This window comes from Dendrobates tinctorius, unplaced genomic scaffold (genome assembly GCF_039654945.1).
Source record: "Dendrobates tinctorius isolate UK_male_01 unplaced genomic scaffold, ASM3965494v1 ptg000111l, whole genome shotgun sequence".
NCBI classification, from domain to species: Eukaryota; Metazoa; Chordata; class Amphibia; order Anura; family Dendrobatidae; genus Dendrobates; species Dendrobates tinctorius.
Genome location: NW_027361779.1, coordinates 37,007,591 through 37,031,530, shown reverse-complemented (window position 1 = coordinate 37,031,530; position 23,940 = coordinate 37,007,591). Strand labels below are relative to the sequence as shown.

The 23,940-nt window shown below is 47.1% G+C and overlaps 1 protein-coding gene across 1 annotated transcript in view; it reads right to left on the bottom strand.

Annotated features, from left to right (window-relative positions):
* Positions 1–23,940, bottom strand: part of ME1 (malic enzyme 1) — a 458,080-nt gene that overhangs the window by 330,021 nt on the left and 104,119 nt on the right. The window contains exon 2 of the mRNA XM_073589660.1: positions 23,324–23,457. Coding sequence (XP_073445761.1) covers positions 23,324–23,457 — 134 coding nt within the window. The remainder of the gene's footprint in view (positions 1–23,323; positions 23,458–23,940) is intronic.

Sequence of the window (23,940 nt, the reverse complement as noted above, 5' to 3'; positions counted from 1 at the left end):
GCTATGTCAGCTCATCTTCCAATAACTAGTGCTTTTGCCAAGTTCTTAATAAACCACACAGTCTGGCTATTCTAAACAATTCTTCATCACGTCAGTCTTAACTCTGCCAAAACTCCTTAAGGAGAAGCCAAGTTAGGATAGTTGTCTAGGTTTCTTGAGGACAATCAGTAGGACTTTTTGCCATGATATGCAGAATTTAATTAACACACAGCAGCCACAAATGAACCCCCTGCAATGTGAGAATCAGTGACTTATCCAGGTATACTCTAACCATAGCTGGTTCATTTGTTTAAAAATTTCCAAGGTTTTAAAGTTATGTTTGTTTTGTCTTAGTTTTATGGACAACCTTTTTTTACTAAGTGTTGTATGACATGTTCTCCCTCAGAGAATTTACTACTATTTTAACTTGAAAAAAAAGTTACATATTTAACTGAACTAATATTGTGCTATATAGTGAGCAAATGTGACATTTTTCAGTACTATAACATAAACTCTAAGTGCAAACATGCCATGAGAGGCACCTTATGGCTGCTGTGAGCACTTGTGTCTATAGAGAAAGGAGCCCTGACCTTGGCTGGTCCAATTCTGTGTGTCTTTGTGGTGAAACCTTATGCATTACTCCCTCCTGTTAGCAAACAAGAGAGTTGGGATTGCACCCAAGGGTCATGGAAAAGGCATGGAGAATGAGACAAATACTCCATTCTGCCTTGAGTGGAAAAACAGGGCACTATAATAGTTGCTCATCCTGATCTTTGCTATAGGACCCAAATTCTTCTATGTGTGCCACGTAATACTACTGCCAATGTACCTTTAGTATACATTATATATATATATATATATATACATATATACATATGTAGGGAAGGTGACCGGACGGACGGACTAGTCAGAGTGAAGAAAGATAGGTTTGCACAGTGTAGGTAGGAGACAGTGATTACAGTGGGGAAACAACTAGAAAAGTGTAGTGGACGTGCAGTACCTTGGGATGACCATTAGATGGCAGGGTGGAGTGTGAGCAAAGGACTTTACAGCAGCTTAGGGCTTTAGAAACCGTTGGTCATGGGGGGCGTGGTGACAGTTAGTGACAGTTTCAAGGAACCGGGGAAGTTAAAAATACTGAGGGAGGGTTCCAGAAAGTTCCAGTCCCCAGGGGGAGCCCAGGTGACAGGAGGACTTCGCCAGTCTGTGTGCCCTGAGGAGAATCCGACCAGGGGGACTGAGGAGAGGAAACGTCAGGGGGGTGGTCCTGACAGGAAAGGACCGCAGCAGAGACAAGGCTCTGGGTGGAAGACACCGTATGTGTTACGACGAAACTGACCAGTAAAGTGCTGTTGGTGTACGGGCCTAAGGCGGCCACAGTGACCGAGCTGTCAGGATTGTCACAGTGTGAGACGGGACGTGACGTATAAATACGTCCCTAGTGTAACATACGGTGTTGGAGCGGCCCTGAACACGGAGGGCAGAGAGAGAGATATCGCGGTGTACCGCGAGGACCGTCAGTCGGACGGTGAGCAATAAACTTGGACCTGTTGCACCCAGAATCTGCCTCATCGTGTCTCTGTATCATCTCTGCGCAGTAAGAAGTGGGACCACCCCCTATTACCCCCCAGCTCGGCACCCCACCACCGACACTACATTTGGCGTAGTCGGCAGGATCGCCGCCGCTAATACGCTATCTTCTGCGGCAGGCCTGCAACTGAAGGACTGAGGAAAACTTGGACTGCTCTATTTCGGATTATAAACACCTGTGGACTAAAAATTACTGACCTGTGGATTACAAATTGGGACGCTGTGTCGGATCTGTGTTGCTTGCAGAGGATCCAAGGCAGTAGCTGATTCTGCCCAAGATGGCGGTATTACTTCAGCGCAGAGGAGAGGTCCGGGTGTTTGCAGTTGTTCAGAATGGACTGGGACCCCCTCCAACGTACCCCAAAAGGAAGCAATATATGCCCGGAGACCGACGTTTCCATATATTGGACCCTGGCAGATGGATGGAAAGGTCTGCCAACGCCCCACCCAGCAGGAGGAGTGGCACAGAAGAAAAACTTGGCTGCGGCTGTCTGACGCCATTCGAGTGCTGCCCAATGGACGGTATGAGATGCTGCGGGTGTCGGGGCATCGGCCGCCTAGAGTGGCAATGGCGGCGAGAGATGGAGCTGCACCAGAAGTCATCTTCAGATTTACGGGCAGGCAGCGGGATGCTGAGCCGGGGAGCGGAGCCTGAGGGGAGTCAGCGAGAACGGCTGCCACCAATACCAGCAGAGGACTTCTCAGCGGAGCCCCCGAGTCCGGAGGGAAGGCCCGCAGGACAGTGGAGCAAGGAACGGAGGCTGCGGGGGAAACTGCGTGATGATGGAACGGAGGCCGCAGCGCCAGGGAAGGTGAGAGTACCCCCGGCCCTACCAGTGCCTCCGCAAGCGGCCCCCACCATTCTGCTGCAGCACGCGGCCCCCTGCGCACCGGAAGGCCTAGTTACCACGGGCCCCGTGGTGTATGCAGAGCTGAGCGAGGTCCCCGCTCATGTCCCCGAACTACCCCGCCCGGAGTCACCAGTGCAGAGCTCACCCAAAGAAGACGCTGCTGCGCTTCCCCTGCTAATAGCAGCTGCATCGTTGAAATCGGCCGTTACTCCGGCTCTGTTGGAAGTAGTGGATGCGGCCTGTCCTGAGGCCGCGGTTATGCCGCTGCTGGAGTCGACTGCGGCCGACTTAGTGGGCCCTGTGATTCCAGCCTCCGAGGACCCGGTTGTCCCCATTTGCCACCTGGCCCCAGCGGCTGTTGAGCCGCAAAAATCATTGGCCGCCTCTGATCCACGCCCTTCCTCGGTTAAGTCCCGCCCACCGGACTCCAGGGCTCATGCCGGACCCTCTGTTTGGGTCACAGGAGTTATAGAGAAGAAGAGGGCCAGGGGGCAGGAAGTCTGGAACCTGCTCCATGAGAGGGGAGAGGCTGGCATGGCGGCTGCACGACCCCCGGGACGGCTCGTTTATACTAACTTGCAGAAAGGGACACTTCTTGCATCCTGGGAGCTCCACGGTTGTGGGGTCCCATACTACTGACCACCGAAAGGAGGATTGAACTGTCAGGAGTTCGTTGCACCGTTGTGCAGGTCAAAAGGACAGTTCGCGGTCAGCTTTTAAAAAAAAAAAGAAATGTTTATCTGTGATTTTTATGTCTGTTTTTCTATGTTCCTCTTACAGGATAGTTTGTGTTTACTTTTTTACCTGACAGAACGGGGATACGGAAAAGTGGAGGAGTGTCCAGGTCCAAGGAAGGGGGGAGGAAGAAAGAGGAAATGCAATGTTATGTTATATTTTGGTTTTAAAAGTAAAATGCAACAGGTCCGAGTGCGGGAAGGTCCGAGGGACCAAAAGGAAGAGTTGAGATCCGAAAGGGGTCTACGAGTTGAGAAGGTCTGGGAGACCGGGACGCCGACCATGACATGTAATTGAAAGAAGGAAAATGAATGGGAAGATGTGAGAAAGACTGCCGTCCTAGGTCAGGTCCCCCGACACCACGGACACCCCTGAAGAAGGAAAGGCGGGCGCCGGCAATGATCTGGTAGGTGAGTGGCCTCGATCATGGCGTACCGGATAGTGAAAGGTAACAGTAGGGGAGAGTAGGGGAAAGATACACGCCGTAGAGAGAATACGGGTGTACCTTGCCCAATTTGAAAGACGTTGTCATGTGGCGTGCGCGCTGGTGAGTAGCAGTAGGCTGCTCAGAGCATAGTGCTCCCAGTATGGTTCGGCCCCCGCAGATAGTGGGTTTGGCTCAACTTCTGGTCCGACAACAGAATGTAGGTGTAGATTCAGAACGACGAAGGCAGGGATGACGATTGTCGAGGACGACAATGGACAAAGGAAGGGGGAGTGTAGGGAAGGTGACCGGACGGACGGACTAGTCAGAGTGAAGAAAGATAGGTTTGCACAGTGTAGGTAGGAGACAGTGATTACAGTGGGGAAACAACTAGAAAAGTGTAGTGGACGTGCAGTACCTTGGGATGACCATTAGATGGCAGGGTGGAGTGTGAGCAAAGGACTTTACAGCAGCTTAGGGCTTTAGAAACCGTTGGTCATGGGGGGCGTGGTGACAGTTAGTGACAGTTTCAAGGAACCGGGGAAGTTAAAAATACTGAGGGAGGGTTCCAGAAAGTTCCAGTCCCCAGGGGGAGCCCAGGTGACAGGAGGACTTCGCCAGTCTGTGTGCCCTGAGGAGAATCCGACCAGGGGGACTGAGGAGAGGAAACATCAGGGGGGTGGTCCTGACAGGAAAGGACCGCAGCAGAGACAAGGCTCTGGGTGGAAGACACCGTATGTGTTACGACGAAACTGACCAGTAAAGTGCTGTTGGTGTACGGGCCTAAGGCGGCCACAGTGACCGAGCTGTCAGGATTGTCACAGTGTGAGACGGGACGTGACGTATAAATACGTCCCTAGTGTAACATACGGTGTTGGAGCGGCCCTGAACACGGAGGGCAGAGAGAGAGATATCGCGGTGTACCGCGAGGACCGTCAGTCGGACGGTGAGCAATAAACTTGGACCTGTTGCACCCAGAATCTGCCTCATCGTGTCTCTGTATCATCTCTGCGCGGTAAGAAGTGGGACCACCCCCTATTACCCCCCAGCTCGGCACCCCACCACCGACACTACACATACAATATACTATATATGTAAATATATACAGTGTGTACGGAAAGTATTCAGACCCCTTTAAATGTTTCACTCTTTGTTTCATTGCAGCCATTTGGTAAATTCAAAAAAGTTCATTTTTTTCTCATTAATGTACACTCTGCACCCAAGCTTGAAGGAAAAAAACAGAAATGTAGAATTTTTTTGCAAATTTGTTAAAAGAGAAAAACCGAAATATCACATGGTAATAAGTATTCAGACCCTGTGCTCAGACACTCATATTTAAGTCACATGCTGTCCATTTCCTTGTGAACCTCCTTCAGATGGTTCTACTCCTTCATTGGATTCCAGCTGTGTTTAATTAAACTGATGGGACTTGATTTAGGAAGGTATAACAAGAAACTCTGCACTCAAGTTAATGTCATTAAAAATTGGCAAATTTAATGATGTCCACAACATAGTAAACAAACGTTTCGGTCTTAAAACAAGACCTTCATCAGTCACCGATTACTGTTACTGAGGGATATGGGTGGACCAATAGATTAATTTGCGTTATAGATAAATCAGGTTGTTGTGGGAGTAGCCACCTGTAATAAAGGTGGTATAGCCAAAATAGATATGGCCAATCTGAATGTAGATTGTGAAGTGCGCACCGTGCCAATGTGGCGTGATGGACGCGGTATCCACCACTAGTCTCATATCATATAAGAGACTAGCGGTGGATATCTATTTTGGCTATACCACCTTTATTACAGGTGGCTACTCCCACAACAACCTGATTTATCTATAACGCAAGTGAATCTATTGGTTCACTCATATCCCTCAGTAACAGTAATAAGTGACTGATGAAGGTCTTGTAATAAGACCGAAACGTTTCTGTTTGCTATGTTGTGGACATCATTAAATTTGCCAATTTTTGATCACATTAGGTCGAGTGCCGAGTTTCTTGTTATATATTCATGGTGTGGGAACCTACTCTAGCACCTTCCAACGGTTGTGCACACGTCACTCCATTCTACTGGTTCGAAAAGGCACACAACTGTCTATATAAGACCTCACAGTGAATGTCAAACCAAATGAGAATCATGAGGTCAAATGAACTAGCTAAGGAGCTCAGAGACAGAATTGTGGCAAGGCACAGATCTGGCCAAGGTTACAAAAGAATTTCTACAGTACTCAAGGTTCCTAAGAGAACAGTGGCCTCCATAATCCTTAAATGGAAGAAGTTTGGGACCACCAGAAGTCTTCCTAGACAAGGCCGTCCAGCTAAACTGAACAATCATGGGAGAAGAGCCTTGGTGAAACATGATGGTGGTGGCAGCATCATGCTATGGGTGAGTTTTTCAGCTGCAGGGACAGGACGACTGGTTGCCATTGAAGAAAATATGAATGCGGCCAAGTACAGAGATATCGTGAATGAAAACCTCTTTCAGAGTGCTCTGGACCTCAGATTTGGCCGAAGGTCCACCTTCCAACAAGACAATCACCCTAAGCACACAGCTAAAATAACAGAGGAGTGGCTTTGGAACAACTCTGTGACCATTCTTGACTGGCCCAGCCAGAGCCCCGACCTAAACCCAATTGAGCATCTCTGGAGAGGCATGAAAATGGCTATCCACCAACGTTCACCATCCAACCTGACGGAACTGGAGAGGATCTGCAAGGAAGAATTGCAGTGGATCTCCAAATCCAGGTGTGAAAAACTTGTTGCATCATTCCCAAGAAGACTCATGGCTGTACTAACTCAAAAGGGTGCTTCTACTCAATACTGAGCAAAGGGTCTGAATACTTATGACCATGTGATATTTCATTTTCTTTTTTAATAAATTTGCAAAAAATTACTACATTTGTTTTTTTTCAGTCAAGATGGGGTAAAGAGTGTAAATTAATGAGAATAAAATGAACTTTTTTGAATTTACCAAATGGCTGCAATGAAACAAATAGTGAAAAATTTAAAGGGGTCTGAATACTTTCAGCACTCACTGCATAATATATATATAGTGTATTGCATATTGGAGCCAACTTACTTTCGGTAGGCTGCAGGAGCCACTGGGGTAATCAGAATCATATATTGCTATACATGGTATTGTGGGCTCAAAACTAGATCGAAAGAATTTTACATAAAGTGTGCTTTCACACTGTGTTTTGGCTCCTGTTCGTTGATCATGTCGGCGCATATGTAGGGAAGTTGGACTGACGGACAGACCTGCCTGAAGTGAGAGGCAGAGGGGTAGCGCAGTGTAGGTGTGAAAGCATTGAGATAAAGAGAAAGGGTGCCGTATTATAGTTTGACCATTAGAGGGCAGTGGAGAGTGTAAGAGTGGGACTGAATAACTGCCATTGGTCAGAGAAACTGTCAGGTGATGAGGGATGGAGTTACAGAACTGGAAGTATAAAAGGCTGAGGGAAGGTTCTGTAAGGGTCAGTCAGCGACAGGAGCACAGTGGAGAGGATGTTCTGCTGAGGAGAAAAAGACAGTAGAAAGGCTCCGGAGGGGACTGACAGTTGAGATGGTCACGTGGGGTGGCCCAGAGGACAGTAGCCCAAACGGACGGCATACTTAGATTGGTAAAGTGCTGTGGTGGATATGCCTAGGGCAGCCACAGTGAGAAAAGCCACGAAGGACGCCACGACGATAGTAATAAAGAAGTGAAGGTACCCGGGTCTGTGTACAAGAGAAGTGTGAAATTCCTGTGGTGAATGGCGGTGGTCGTCAGAAAGACGGTGTGACGCCTCTGGCTAATACGTCCAAGAGTGGACCCTCTGGATCGCGGATCCGGAGCCCCTGGGCCGAGCACACCTGGTGAAGACCGACCCCTGTACAGGGATCGTTAGGGGCAGGACCGCAGGGGGCGGAACCGCGACAGCCGGAGCCAGCAGGGACGACTCGGAGGACTGGCAGACAGAGCAGGAGTAGCGAGGTGGAGGGCAGTAGGAAATGGCTGGAAGCCTACAGGAAAGGTACAGCGAGGACCACAGGAAGGAGATAGGCAGACAGACACGGACCAGGAACAGGGCAGACAAAGGAACAGCAAGGATAGGCAGGGTACACAGGAGAAGGTAGGGCCGATGGGTGCTGCAAGTCACAAACAATCATCAGGCGCCCTCAGAATAGAGCGGACGCCTGATATATGCGGAGACCGGAAGTGCGCCCTACAGACCCTCCCCTAGCGACGCCCCCTGCCAACGGAAGAGGCCGGGGGAACGCGCGTGCGCGGCCTAAGGCCGTCGCGGTTACCCGCAGCAGAGCGGCAAGCAGCGCGGAGGAACGCGCGAACCGGGGGGCGCAGGTGAGAGGAAGCTGCGGCGGGCACCGCCGCTAAAGGGGCATCGGCGGGCACGACCGCCGATGTCACAGTACCCCCTCCCATATGCCCTCTCCTTCTGAGGTTGGTTAGAAATCTTTTCATGATAAGGGGGGCATCGACATTCTCTCGGGGCTCCCAGGACCTCTCCTCTGGGCCAAAACCCTTCCAGTCGATAAGAAAAAGAGTCTTACCTTTGACCCTTTTCATAGCCAGGATGTCCTTTACTTCAAAGACATTGTCAGAACAAATTGGCGAGGGAGGGGACATGGAGGTTGGTTGGAACCGATTCAAGACCACAGGTTTAAGGAGCGAGATATGGAAGGCGTTAGGGACCCGGAGTGACGCCGGCAACCTCAATTTGTAGGCTACCTTGTTAATGCGCCCAAGTACTTCAAAAGGCCCGATGTACCGAGGACTTAATTTGTAAGCAGGGACTTTCAGGCGGATATGTTTGGTAGAAAGCCAGACTTTGTCCCCGGGCTGGTACGGGGGTAGATCCCTTCGTCTTTTGTCCGCGTGTTTCTTAATTCGGACGTTGGCTAGCTCGAGCGCCTCTCTGGTCTCCTTCCAAATTTGCGAAAACTCCTTGGCGAGAGTGTCTGCTGCAGGAACTCCAGACGATGCGGAAAAGGGCAATGGAACCCCAGGATTTAGCCCAGTTACCACAAAGAACGGTGTCTTGGACGTTGATTCGCTGGAATGATTATTATGAGCGAATTCCGCCCAAGGTAGAAGAGAGACCCAATTATCCTGATGGGCGTTAGAAAAGTGGCGTAGGTAGGTGGTCAGAATTTGGTTAATCCGCTCCACTTGGCCGTTGGTTTGAGGATGATACGCTGAAGAGAAGTCGAGAGACGTGCCCAGGAGCCGACAGAGGGCCCTCCAGAATCGGGAAGTAAACTGGACCCCTCGATCGGTCACGATTCGCAGAGGGAGGCCATGTAGCCTGAACACGTGGTGGATAAAGATTTCGGCCAACTTTGGGGCAGATGGCAGTCCGACCAAGGGAATAAAGTGGGCCATCTTGGAAAAGCGGTCAGCGACGACTAAGATGGTAGTACACCCAGCCGAGCGAGGCAGATCAGTCACGAAATCCATGGCGATTTGCTGCCAAGGAGCCTCTGGGACAGGCAACGGATGAAGGAGGCCGGAGGGGAGAGTCCTTGGAACCTTGTTCTGAGCACAAGACCTGCAGGAGGCTACAAAGTCCTTTGCATCCTGGTGGAGAGAGGACCACCAGTAATACCGGGAAAGAAGCAAAAGAGTCTTCTTAATCCCAACGTGCCCAGCAACCTTGGAAGAATGTCCCCAGCGCAGTACTTCCAGGCGTTTGTTTGGAGGGACGAAGGTCTTGCCAGGCGGAGGGTTAGAGAAACTCACGGGGGCCACGGAGATCACCTTAGCCGGCTCGATGATATATGATGGATCCTCCTCCCTCTCCGGAGGCTGCAAAGACCTGGAAAGCGCATCGGCTTTGATGTTCTTACTGCCGGGCCGGAAGTGGAGCTTAAACTCAAAACGGGAAAAATACAGAGCCCACCTGGCTTGTCTGGAGTTGAGTCTCTGGGCAGATTGCAGGTAGGCCAGGTTCTTGTGGTCCGTGAAGATAGTAAAGGGGTGCACTGCCCCCTCGAGCAGATATCGCCATTCCTCCAGCGCCATTTTAATGGCCAATAATTCCCGGTCCCCAATGGAGTAGTTGCACTCCGCCGGAGAAAAGGATTTGGAGAAGAACCCGCAGGGGACAAGACGTCCAGATGGAGCCTGTTGGGAGAGAACTGCCCCAGCTCCAGTGGAGGAGGCATCAACCTCCAGAATGAAGGGCCTACTGGCCACTGGACGGTGTAAAATCGGAGCAGAAGCAAACGAGCGTTTCAGGGCAAGAAAGGCGTCCTCGGCTTCAGAGGGCCAGACGTTAGGCTTCGTCCCCTTATGGGTCAGGACCGTAATGGGCTTGGTGACTGTAGAGAAGTGGGGTATAAACTGCCGGTAATAATTAGCGAAGCCGAGGAAACGCTGGATGGCCTTTATGCCAACCAGACGAGGCCACTGGAGTACCGCGGACAGCTTGTCCGGATCCATCTTAAGACCGGAATCCGTGATGATGTACCCCAAGAAGGGTAACGCTGTTTGCTCGAAGAGGCACTTCTCGATCTTGGCGTAAAGACGATTTTCTCGAAGGCGCTGCAGGACCATGCGTACACTTCTCCGGTGGGAGGAGAGGTCGGTCGAGAAAACGAGGATATCGTCCAAATACACCACCACGCAGGAATAGAGTAGGTCTCGGAACACCTCATTTACGAATTCCTGAAACACCGCTGGAGCATTGCAGAGACCGAACGGCATGACCAAGTATTCATAATGGCCGTCCCGGGTATTGAAGGCCGTCTTCCACTCGTCCCCCGCTCGGATTCGGATTAAGTTGTAAGCTCCCCGCAGATCCAACTTCGTGAAGATTCTGGCCCCCCTCAGCCGGTCGAAGAGTTCAGGAATCAGCGGGAGCGGGTACCGGTTTTTGACCGTGATGTTGTTCAGACCCCGGTAGTCAATACAGGGTCGCAGGGACCCATCTTTCTTCCGGACGAAGAAGAAACCTGCGCCCGCAGGGGACGAGGACTTCCGGATGAACCCCTTGGCCAGATTTTCCTGTATATATTCCGACATAGCCGAGGTCTCTGCTGGGGACAAAGGATAAGTTCTCCCTCTGGGAGGAGTGGCACCAGGAACTAGGTCGATAGGGCAGTCATAGGAGCGATGAGGGGGTAAGGAATCCGCCTCCTTCTTGCTGAACACGTCGGCAAACGTGTGATAGGGTGCGGGTAAGCCCGGGAGGTCGGCAGGCTTCAAGCATGGACGAGGACGCGTGAGGGCCCGTAGGCAGTGCTCCTGGCAGGAGTGCCCCCAACGGAGAACTTCCCCAGAGCGCCAGTCAATCACAGGCTCGTGCCGTCTGAGCCAGGGCAGTCCTAGGAGAACAGCATGGGCTAGTTGTGGCAGGACATAAAAGGCTATCTTTTCGAGGTGGAGAGCTCCGATTTGAAGATCTACTTCGACGGTAATCATGGTGATGAGTCCGGGTAAAGGTTTACCATCAACGGAGGAAATAGCGCGAGGGTTCTTCAATACCAACACCGGAATCTGGAGTTTGTCAACCTCCTCCTGGCGGATGAAATTACCGGCAGCACCCGAGTCCACATACGCCTCCACAGACCCACGCCCCCGACCTGTAATTAGCAAAGCTGAAAGAGTAAGGGGAAGAGAGGAATTTTGATCACCTAGGGGGTCCTCTCTTACCTGACCTAGGTGGAAGCATTTCCCGACCTCTCTGGCTTCTCTGGACAGGAACGCACAAAATGGTTGGCCCCTCCACAGTACAGGCAGAGGCCCTTGGTCATCCTCTCCCTGCGGCGTTGCTCGGACAGTCTGACACGATCAACCTGCATAGGCTCAGGAGCGGCGCTAACAGGAGATACAGGGAAACGGGGGACAGGAGCCTGATACAGCCTAAAGGACCTTCTCTCTCCGACTGCCTCTCTAGCGCGCTCCTGAAAGCGTAGGTCTATGCGAGTGGCCAGCGAAATAAGGTCCTCCAGAGTGGTGGGGGTGTCTCGCCCGGCAAGCTCATCCTTGATCTTACTGGAGAGGCCTCTCCAAAAGGCTCCCACAAGAGCCTCATTGTTCCACCCTAACTCAGAAGAGAGGGTCCGGAAGCGGATGGCGTATTGCCCCACTGTGAGGGAACCCTGGCGGAGGTTAAAAAGGGCCTCAGTGGAGGATGCTAAGCGACCCGGTTCATCGAATACCTTGCGAAAGGTTTCTAAGAAGGTCTGTAAATTTAGCACTATGGGGTCATCTCTCTCCCACAAGGGGTTCACCCAGGACAGGGCCTCACCCTCAAGATGGGACACAACGAACGCCACCTTGGCGCGGTCAGTAGGGTACTGAAGGGGGGCAAGCTCAAAATGTAGCCTGCATTGATTTAAAAAACCCCGGCATAACTTGGGATCTCCGCCGTACCTGGGGGGTTTACCCAGACGGGGAGCCGGAGTAGGAGCTACATCCGGGGGGGAAGTTGCAGCGGCAGCAGAGGATTGCAGGGCCAGCAATCGGTCATCCACGGATGCCATGTAACCCAAGATGTGGGATTGGGCGTCGCGCTGCTGCGCGAGCTCCTGTTGAAGGCTGACTAAGAGAGGAGCGTGCCCGGGGTCAGAGGTCTGCAGGGCGGACAACCGGGTGTCCATAGACTTCATAAAGGACATTATCCGGTTCTGATTTTCACGAAGGAAAAGCAATTCCTTTTGTGTGGCGGCTGCGGCACCGGCGGGATCCATGGCCTGATGATACTGTGACGCCTCTGGCTAATACGTCCAAGAGTGGACCCTCTGGATCGCGGATCCGGAGCCCCTGGGCCGAGCACACCTGGTGAAGACCGACCCCTGTACAGGGATCGTTAGGGGCAGGACCGCAGGGGGCGGAACCGCGACAGCCGGAGCCAGCAGGGACGACTCGGAGGACTGGCAGACAGAGCAGGAGTAGCGAGGTGGAGGGCAGTAGGAAATGGCTGGAAGCCTACAGGAAAGGTACAGCGAGGACCACAGGAAGGAGATAGGCAGACAGACACGGACCAGGAACAGGGCAGACAAAGGAACAGCAAGGATAGGCAGGGTACACAGGAGAAGGTAGGGCCGATGGGTGCTGCAAGTCACAAACAATCATCAGGCGCCCTCAGAATAGAGCGGACGCCTGATATATGCGGAGACCGGAAGTGCGCCCTACAGACCCTCCCCTAGCGACGCCCCCTGCCAACGGAAGAGGCCGGGGGAACGCGCGTGCGCGGCCTAAGGCCGTCGCGGTTACCCGCAGCAGAGCGGCAAGCAGCGCGGAGGAACGCGCGAACCGGGGGGCGCAGGTGAGAGGAAGCTGCGGCGGGCACCGCCGCTAAAGGGGCATCGGCGGGCACGACCGCCGATGTCACAGACGGCCAATAAAAACGGACCTGTTGAATACAAATTCTGTCTCAGTCTCGTGTTTGTCTGCGGCAAGAAGTGGGTCACCCCCCAGTCGGTTACCTACCTACACATACACCCAATCTCGGTTTGCTGAGGGTTAGGACATAAGCCGGACAATCAAACACGTGCCAAAATGCAGTGTGAAAGCACCTTAATGTTGACTTTGTAGAAGAAAAATGTAATGATATAGGAATCTCTATGTTTTACTGATTGACAAAACCCTTTAGTTAGTAAACCACGCTCTGGAAAACACTGATACCTATTGCTATCAGGAATCTACTTTTTATACACTCAGCCACCATCGTTTTCTGTTGTATTAATGATTTGTCATTCTAATCTCTTCACTTAAAAAAACTGAAGCTATTTTGAAAAAATAAAGCGACCATCGTTATATAACAAAGATGGTCGGCTACTAAGCTAACACTGTAAGACCTGTAACATTCCACATGTATGAAACTTCGTCACATAAATCTTAGTGTGCAGATAGCAGAATCCCAATACGCGCTGGCCTAGTGAACAGAGTGCACCATTGTGGAATACCTAGATGACATAACTGGTGTCTGTGCGCCTTATTACTGAGCGGAGGTTTATTTGCCGTGTGTGTAAGGTTAAACAACTCTGGAAGAGTTATAAATGGAGGTAGGAAATCCCTGTTAAAATGTAGTAGACAAAAATATTGCTACAGGTGTATAGTAAAACTAAACAGATATAAAACATAATGAGCTGTTATATATGGCAGGTCTCCGGGTTAATTGACCGTGTCATTCACAACTTTTATTTGACAAAAAGAGTGCCTTATGTATCTGTCTGCTGGAAAGACACAGCAGGGAATAGAGGTTCAAGCATCATAAGGCGGTCAGACTGTTACTATTATATGTTATACCCAAGCAGCATAAGGCATCATAATGTATTGTAGTATTGTATGTTATACCTGAGCAGCATAAGCACTTTATCATTTACTTACCAAATATCCTTTTTTATTCTTATATCACATTAAAGCGAATCAGTCACTAAGTTTCACTGCGTTCTTCGATAAAAATATATTTTAGACCTGATGAGGTTGGTGTGCTTACTTTGAAATTTCATAGTTATGTAATCCTGTCTTAAAGCTTTAACTCCATCTCTGAACATCTAACCTGATTGACAGCTCCTCTCTCCTGCTGAGATCTCACACTGATCAGCACAAGCTGCAAATGTCAGGATGGGCAGAGATTTAATACGCTTGGACTGATGAGCTCTTACATTTTATTTGGACTCATAAAATACTGCCTTTTCGTATCAAGATTACATAGTCATTCTGTCTATTTATTAGTATGTTCAGTTTTTATTGTGATTTCTAATGACAGATCCTTTCTAAATCCATATATAGCATAATTACAACACATGATAAAAATGCATAGTTTAAACACTCATCACCGGGGGACAATATTGACAGAGGCAGGACATCATGTGTAAAACCCAGTGGAACATTCCTACATTTATTAAATCATTTATTATAATTTAGAACTAGTACTTGAAAAATGAGAGCTGGAAATTGATGAAATTGCCTCAATTTTCACAAAAAAAGGTGATTCCACCTGAAAACAATTATCAAGTTTCTGGAAGTAGATAACAAGTATGCACCAGCGCTGCCACTTAAATGCCGGTGCTTACAGCTGCATGTACTGACGCACCCCTTGCCCAAGAGAGTAATAAACTGTACTCATTGAAAAATAAATGATGACATGCGCTAAAATGCCCCTATAGTGAATGCCAATAGGCTGATAAGTCTTACCTGTCTCTACCTGGATGGCTTTCAAAGTCTTCTGTAGAGAATAGCGGTCTGCGATATGCTGGATGAGAGTGCGGTGGATCTTTCTCTTTGGATCCATGCTGTATTGAACAATGTCAGCAGCGTTCCGGCCATTCACACTCACTCAGACATTTGTTTGATAAAGAAAAAATGCCGCCCTATGTACCTGTGATGTCACCAGCTACAGGCTCTCCTCAAGGCATAAAAGAAGTGCTGATTATCTGACGCGTTTCTGAGGCACTGTCCTCCTTCATCAGGGATTACCATGGCTATGTCATATCGCAGCCGCTATTCTCTACCGAAGACTTTGAGAGCCATCCAGGTAGAGACAACTTATACTGACAGGTAAGACTTATCAGCCTATTTAGTCCAGTCAAAATACGAAAAAAAAATCCTTTACCCTGAACAAATTCCAAGAAAGCGTTTTATTGTTTTTTTTGGTAGTATTACATGTAGGGAAAAACATACTAAAAGTTTACCAAGATAGGGTTACCACAAAGGGTCCAAATGTCACGTCAAAGAATGTGGCCGCCAAAGCTGTAAAATGTTAAATGCGACTCGCCTTTCAGTGTCTATCATATTTCTTTTACAATTACTACTATTATTATATTTATTATTTAACGATTTATTTATCTTCTTTTACAGAGCGGAGAATGATGGAATGTCAAGAAACTTGCCCCTTATGCAGCCATGAAGTAGAAGATGACGGAGAAAGAGTGGTGATTGGTGCGAAAGGAGCTGAAGGGATCAATAAAGCCAGTATTGAGAGGGGCGTTAGCACTGTGGTAGCTGCTGGAGCAGTGGTGCACAAGAGATGTCGTATGAACTACATAAACAAGAAGCAAATAGACTTGCATAAGAAAGCTACTTCCGTTCATCGTTCAACTGCCAAGAGAGGTACACGGATGTCTACTGGATCCTATGATAGCACGACGCAGTGTTTGTTCTGTGGACATGAAGTGGTGAAGACAAGAACTAGTAGTGATTTCGATGACTATAGCTTTGTTAAAACGGATGGATTTGTAAGGTCCATCTTGTCACATTGCAAACAGCGTAATGATGACTGGGCAATCACCATTCAAGGGAGAATCTCGTACTTTGGGAAGGACTTACATGCTGCAGACTGTCTGTAACATCGTTCCTGTGACATTAACTTTCGGACAAATTACGGAATTCTTATGCGTCATAGTGGTGGATCTACTACAGAGAAACCGCGGGAGGCCCATGAACATGGACCAAGAGCAAGCGTTCTTGAGAATGTGTGCATTTCTCGAGGACAACGATGAAGAGCAACTGACTGTCACAGATCTTGCAAAGAAAATGACGGAGCACCTTGTAGAGGGAGACAGTGCTGCCTATAGTAATAAATGGCTGAAGTATAGGCTGGAGGAGAGGTATGGCGATTCGCTATTCATAGCAGAGTGTGAAGGGTTGCCTAACATTGTAACATTCCGTGAAAAGACCAGAATAATCCTGAGGGACTATTTCCATATTTAGGAAACGGATGTAGAAGCCCAGAAGAGAGCCATCATAGAGACTGCGGCCAAACTAATCAAGAGCGATATCAAGTCTTAGATTCCATCTTCAACCGATGAATATCCAAAGACTTCTTCGCTTGAATGTCAGTCTGCCTTAGGTTATCTTCCCCTGAGTTTGCTTTGCTTGCTTGAAACCCTCTTTGTTGGAAAGGACATTCACAGGAAGGTCGCAAGCATTGGACAATCAGTTGTTCAGGCTGTACGTCCCAGGGCTGTAGTAGCTCCATTGCAGCTTGAGTTAGCAGTCCAGCTCCATAATCATTTCAGGTCTCGATTTCTTGTAGACAGTCTCTCAGCCATGGGATATTGTTCATCATATTTGGAAGTTCAGCGATTCGAGGAAACCGCTGCCGCTTCTCTTGGCCAGGATGTACTCGGTGGTACCATAGACAGACTGGATACGGCACTGCTGTTTGCTGCGGACAACGTCGATCATAATATCATCACGTTAGATGGGAAGGGGACTTTCCACAGCATGGGGATGGTAGCTAGTGTGACTCCAGGAAGGAAGGTCAGTCGCACTGTTCTCAGACGGAAGACTGCGGACTTGGAGATAGTTGAACAAAGCAGAGTTGATGTAAGGGAATACCGTTTCGCAAAACACACTCGCCGAAACATAAAATCCAAGCCCTTGCCATTTCTCGACACCATTGACCATCGTGTTGATGTATTGTGGGAGATGTCTTTGCGCTTCAAACAGCCTGCACTGAGCTGGAATCAAATTATGCACATGCTACATAAAGACTGTGATCATCCGGGGTCATCTTCGGTAATCTTCCTGCCCATCATTGACATGTATTCCGGAGACAAGTCATGCATCTTCTCTACTCTTGAGTATCTGTGCAACCTTGCTGATAAACACCAATCCGCTGCAGTTGTTACATTCGATCAGGCACTCTACTGGAAAGTGTCAGAAATCAAACACGAGGTGCCTGAAGAGAGCCCGGTTCGAGGTGTTGTCCTGATGCTTGGGAGCTTCCACACATTGATGAATCTTATGGGTGCCCTAGGAACGTTGATGGATGGGAGTGTAATCAAAGAGATCTTGGGAACAATTTACGGTGAAAATGCTGTGCAACATATCATGACTGGAAAGGCAGTTCAGCATGCAGTTCATGGCCATCTCCTCCTTGATCAGTGTCTTACTCAGCAAGTTGCAGACAAAGTACTTTGCGACCATCCCGGTTTTGCAGACCTGTTGCAAGAACTTGAGCAGTTGTATGCTCGGACACTGACAGGAGAGAGTGACTTGAATTCGGTCATCACTTCTACCTGCCTTAGTGAAATTGTCCACCTCTTGTCCACCAAAAGAAACGGATTATCCGCTCACTCTCGCACCAGTAAACTATGGCTGAATTACCAACAGATGGTTGAAATTGCAAGGGAGCTTATCGAGGCCGATCATACAGGATCCTGGCTGATGCTGTAGCCGAATGTTTGCCCATTCTTGCAGCTGCTGGGCATGGGAACTATGTGAAGGCCGCCTACCTTTACCTCCAGTCTATGACCACTCTGGAAGATGATATGCCATCAGTCTTCCATAGATTTATGAATGGCTTGCATGTTGTAAGGCGGACTGATCAGTACTGGGCAGGCCTGGGTTGCGACCTAGTCATCGAGCAAGCTCTGATGCGCTCCCTAAAAACTGCAGGAGGACTCACCAGAGGAAGTGGAATGTCCAAACATCAGAGGGCCTTGTGGACTCTGTGCCAGTGTCCTCTTCCTACAGTGATGCAATGCAGTGTTTCACTCGCCAGAGCTTTGTCCATGTCCATAACCTGTTCACCATTGGCAGAGAAATAGTGGCAACAATGGAGGGTCAATCACTGTTTTCAGTTAAGTGCAAGTGGTTAATGAAAGCCAAGACCCTGGCATCCAGTGAGGCTATTGACGTTGCTAAGGACAAAACAATAGACCCCGCTCTTTTGTTCCAAAGGTTTCTTGTGGAGTCTCAAACTGCTGATCTTTCCCTTGATGAGGTGATGGCCTATGAACTTTCACCATACCCACCATCCCTCTTTGAGGCAAAACATCTCTTACGCAAACCAAACAAAGCACAACTGATGGCTGCTTTAAAAGAACAGAGTTCAGATGATGCAATACTCAAGGATGTACCAGAAGTGGAACATTATGTTCTTGATGGAGGTTTTCTTCTCCATCGACTGAAGTGGTCAGAAGGACGTGTAAATCACTAGACTGGACAGCTGAGTGCAGTCTGCTTCCACACACTGACACAATGGGAAGATGGAGAAATTTTGTTCTCCATCTTCTCCTCAAAGTGTGCTCCGATTCTCTCCAACTACAGAATCGGATCACACTATGCTGACACTCGCATCAAACTCCGATCACAGTTTCATCAGTGTCATTTGCATAATTGGCCTGAATCTTTCGGATGAGAGAATCTATGGTTGTCTGCACAAGCCCTAATTAGAAACAGTCTCCATCGCTCCCATAAAGTTTAGTAAAACAACACTGAGCATTCTCGATCAAGTGATAAATGTTTTTGGATGCAATATCCCTTAAAACTTTTCTTCCCTATAAGATCCACTTCTTGTCCAAAACATACATCAAAAGTGCAACAATCTGAACTGTATAAAACTAATCTTACCATGCTTTACTTCAATTTTTCAAAGAGTGGGGAAAAAATTACTTCACTGATTGTGACTTTTATATTGAAATTTTTTATATTTATTTATTCTGTGTTATGCACATGGTTGAGACATAAGCAATGAGTCCGTACAAATAATTGCTAAGTCTTGCTTCCCGTCTCCAATAGGTGGACATTCGACCAGAAGAAGAGGTCACTGAATGGACCTCGAAACGCGTTGTCTCTGTATGTACCATAAATAAAGCACTGATATTGGAACCAATTTCTACAATCTACTGGATTTCCTCTATTTGATGGTAGAAATATAGCAGCGTGGGAATCTGGTGTTGTTTTCCCTTTTTTGATCTCCTCCTTGAGTACTTTTTGTATTGAAGAACTGAAATAAATTAACTTTTTGATGATACTCTAATTTTGCGAGAAGCAGCTGTACATTTTGTATGTACAGCACATTTACGGATCTTTATACATCTGAGGCATTCTGTACATCATAGCTTGAAAGATACGTATTTACAAAATTCATGTTACTGGAAGTTTTGCAAAAGTATTGACAATATTACGTTATTTAAAATGTGTTTTAAGACGTACTATAATTATGTTACTCATAAAACATGATCAAATTTCTTTTCAAAGAGGCTAAAAATGGAATCTGGATCGCTCATCATTGGACTGTTAATTTATTGCCCCTTGGCTCATGAATTAAGATTTTAATTTTACAGTACAGATGTTTACTGCATTACTGCATCAGGAAATGCTTTACTACCTCATAAATTTTTGCTGGTGGTTGTGCATCATGCTACGCAGACATTTAAGTAAGTGACTCCACTTCACAGCACAATATCAATGATATTATAAGCAAGACAAATATGATTTGAGTGAAATATAAGAAATATTAACTGATGTGAAGTCACAATTACTATCCTGACAACAACTTTTTATATTCAGGTCTCAACGATTTAACCAGCATAACCCTCTTACCAGTCATTTCTCGAACACTGGCCTTCACTTATGTTAGACGGCAAAAATCCTATGTTAGGGGTGATGTTAGCATGGGAGGCAGCAGTTTCTTCTGTGCTGGGCTGTGCTCCCACCGCCCAGGAAGGTCTATATACAGCTCCTCTGGAGGAGGAGTGCACTCATCCTGCTATGTGATCTGTGCACAAATGGCCAGTAATGACAGTGGTCACAGTGTCAGTCTGGGTCCTGCTTGATAACCTACCACAGGAGATCATTAGCATATCAATTACAAGACAGGTTCAGAAGCCAATGCACTACCTTGTTGAATCTGTCAACCGATTTCCCAATATATACTGCATACAGTACATGTTTAAATAAATCTCTGCGACCTGGTCAGTCTAGTTTACTTAAAAAAACAAACATACAGAATAACTGTATAAGCATTTTTGAAAAGTTTAACTCAATGTCCACACAACTTGCCTGACTGAAAGCTCCTCAGTGCCCTCATCCCTGCTGCTGAGATCACACACTACTCCGTACATGATCTAGCTGTCAGTCAGGTTGTGGGTGGGCATGTTAATTTAATACAGTTGGACTCATAAGTAGTGAGGGCCGAACCCCTGGATGTTCGCATCCGGCGGGTTTGGCCGAACAGTTAAGAAAAAGTTTGCTTCAGGTACCAGAACAGTACCTGAACCGGAACCAAGACCCCATTCACTTGAATGGGGGATCCGACCATTCAGTCTTTGTCACGCTGTCTTCTGCATGACAGCATGGCAAACACTGCCTCTGATCAGAGCTAAAAATCATTTCAAATGACAGTGTAAGCCCACAGCTGTGATCAGAAGTAAAAAGTTTACCTCCGTCACTGGTGTGGGCTAATGGGACGACTACTCCCATCAACCTATGCCTGCTGCCACTAATGACAGCGAGAGCAGGCCATGGCTAATGGGCGTATTCATCAGCCAGTGCCTGCACTCTAAATAAATAATTAAAATAAAGGCATGTGTTCTCCTGTATTTTTGATAAGCAGCCAGGTAAAACTGACAGCTGCAGGCTCCAACACTCAGCTGTCAGCTTCAGCAAGGCTGGTTATCAAGAACAGAAAGGTAACCACGCCATTTTTTTAAATTATTTAAATAAATAATTTAAAAAAAATGGAGGGGCCCCCCTACATTTTTGATAACCAGCCAAGCTAAAGCAGTCAGCTGGAGGCTGGTATTCTCAGGCTGGTAAGGGCCAATGTTATTTGCCCTGTCAGCCTAAAAACAGCAGCCCACAGGCGCCCAGAAAAGGCTCATCTATTAGATACACCAATTCTGACACTTTGACTTTCTCTTCCCATTTGCCCTGTGGTGGTGTCAAGTGGGGCTCTCACTCATCACCATTCTCAAATATATTTTCAAAATCAATACAAGTCTCATCAGGTCTGATAGATCTATTTATTAACCCCTTCACCACATAGCCTGTTTTCACCCTCCTGATAAGGTCAATTTTTTCCAATCTGACCAGTGTCACTTTATGAGGTAATAACTCTTGAACGCTTCATCAGATCCCACCGATTCTGAGAGTGTTTTATCATGACATGTTGTACTTCATAATAGTGGTAAAATTTTTGCTACAACTTGCATTTATTTGTGAAAATATTGGAAATATGTCAAATTCAGCAAGTGCACACATTCAGCATGTTCATTGTTAACACAGCCTAATCACATGAAGAGAACTATACTAAAATGATTTTCTGGAACCTCCCTTTATTATTTTCCTGTACTATCGCTGTCTATTTATTTACTGCTGGGTAGTTCCCTATGGCTTGCTGTCCAGTAGCTGGTTCTCAGTCCTTCTCAGCCCTTATCCACATTCATTGGTCAATACAAAAAACATGGTGGCCACCACATTAGATATGTACGATGAAGATGACCGGGTGCTACTCTGCGCCAATTTTTATGTATTAATGTATCATCTACCTAAGGGACCTATGTGATGGGAACTGCATGTAACATACATGATTTACCGCGGAGTGGACACGTGTGCATAGCTAGGGGGCATGTTATATAGAGATTTTGCACTTTATCCATCTGTTCAGTATCTATAGTTTATATAGCCTGATCTATTATATCACCCTTTTTGGCATTTGATTGTGGATTAAATTAGATTACATTACGCCAGTTTACTCATATGTGAGGATTTTTTGTAGGATGTTTATATATGTGATGCACGATATACAATTTTGATTAGATCTATTTCCTTGCCCATGCTGTTATGTGCGGTGTCCACTCAGTGGTTCGTTAACCACTATTATTTGTACCCACGATTGTCAATTTTATATCTACCTAATATGTCAGGTCTGATCTGCCTTTGCATGTTGTTATTTTTATTGTGTTTTTATATTGTATGTCTTTTTGTCTGTCGGGCATTTATGTTCAATAAAGCTTTTTGCATTTTTCATTTTGGCTGAGTGTGCAATGGTTCCTGCGCTTCTGTTCTTTTCCTTATACTTATCCACATTCATTTCACTTGACAAATAGTTAGGTTTTAAAATTAGAGGTTAGTACCGTCCTGAATAGGGTCACCGTGATGTGGTGCCATGGCTTTTACATTTTTTTATTGATATCCAAGAAGTAAACAATACTGCTTGGATATCGGTCAGACGCCTCTCACACAGCCAAACCAGATCTCACACTTTGCACTGATGAGGAGCAGTACCCCGAAACACAGTGTCTGCAAATTGAGATTCTGGTTTGACTTTTATCTTAAGACATGTGACAAGGCTTGCTAAAGGGTCGACATTGACTTTTAGGATTGCTACTTCCAATAGGTGGTACTAGAGTTCTAGTCCTCTTCCTCTCAGAAGAGACAATTTGCACATTATTATTATTATATTATTATTTCCATGTACTACTGCTGTTTTTTTACTGTAGGGCATTTGCTTATTATGTTTTTCTCTTGGGTTTTACCCTCCAATCAGTTGTCTGAAGGAGTAAAGGTAACAAAGTCCCCCTCATTGCTTACTAGAGACTGCACCTTATCTTTTGTAGTATCTGTGTCTGGAACTATATCTGCAGCTCAGTCTCAGCAGTCAAGTGAACTAGACTGAGCAGCAAAACAAATAGTTAGGAAGGTGTATGTAAATGAGTGACCCTCCATGAAGGACTGAGAGGAGGGACTTAGTTTGAACAGTTATTCTGTGCTGACAGAATCCCTATAAATAAAAGAAAAATGGCCTTCTTCCTCCCATCCTACTGTGTAAATCCATGGTGATTTAGAAGGAGTCTACACCACTCTATTTAGGGTGTTGAACACAGGTAGACTGCATGTCCTACGAGCACTGGACAATCAGTATTAAGATTTTTCTGCTCTCAAAGGCTCCCACTGTTCCCAGCAGCATTTCATACTGTTTACACAGGGATGATGTGCTGCCAGAATGACAATTTTTAAGCAAACTGACAAATGTATAAAGTAGATTGTCTCGTCCTTACCTGTCAAGGTCACACTTCTGTCTTTCATAGTTTTTCACCACCCTTAAGACCTGCACATCTTGACTGAGGAAGCAAGGAGGTAAAAGTCCATGAATGCCCAGCTGCAACCTTTCTTCGAGAGAGAAAGCCATGCCCTACAAATGGAAAAACAAATAATGGAAATTAAGTCTTTACTGAAGAAAAATGATGTAAGAAAAAATCAATGTAAGTAGTAATACCAGAAAGTTGTCATTGTGGCCCATTGACCACAGTCATCAAACACTTTGACTTACAGGTGTCAAAAGAGGTGTTATTTGTGTCACGTGTATGTTAAAGTAAAATAAGGAAAATTTAGAAAAGGGCATTTTTAAAAAAAAATAAAATAAATTGAAACATACTCACTTAAGGCCCTTTTACATCAGCGATGCACCAGCGGTCCGACCAGCGATCCGACCCGGTCAGGATTGCTGGTGCATCACTAAATGATCGCTAGTGAGCTTTCACACAGAAAGATCTCACAGCGATGCAGCAGCGACGCAGCGCACGATACTCACCTTTCACACACAGCGATCCAGACGTCCTCCCGCCCGCGTCCAGCGTCGCTCATCTCACACAGCTGGAAGCCCAGCAGGAAGCAG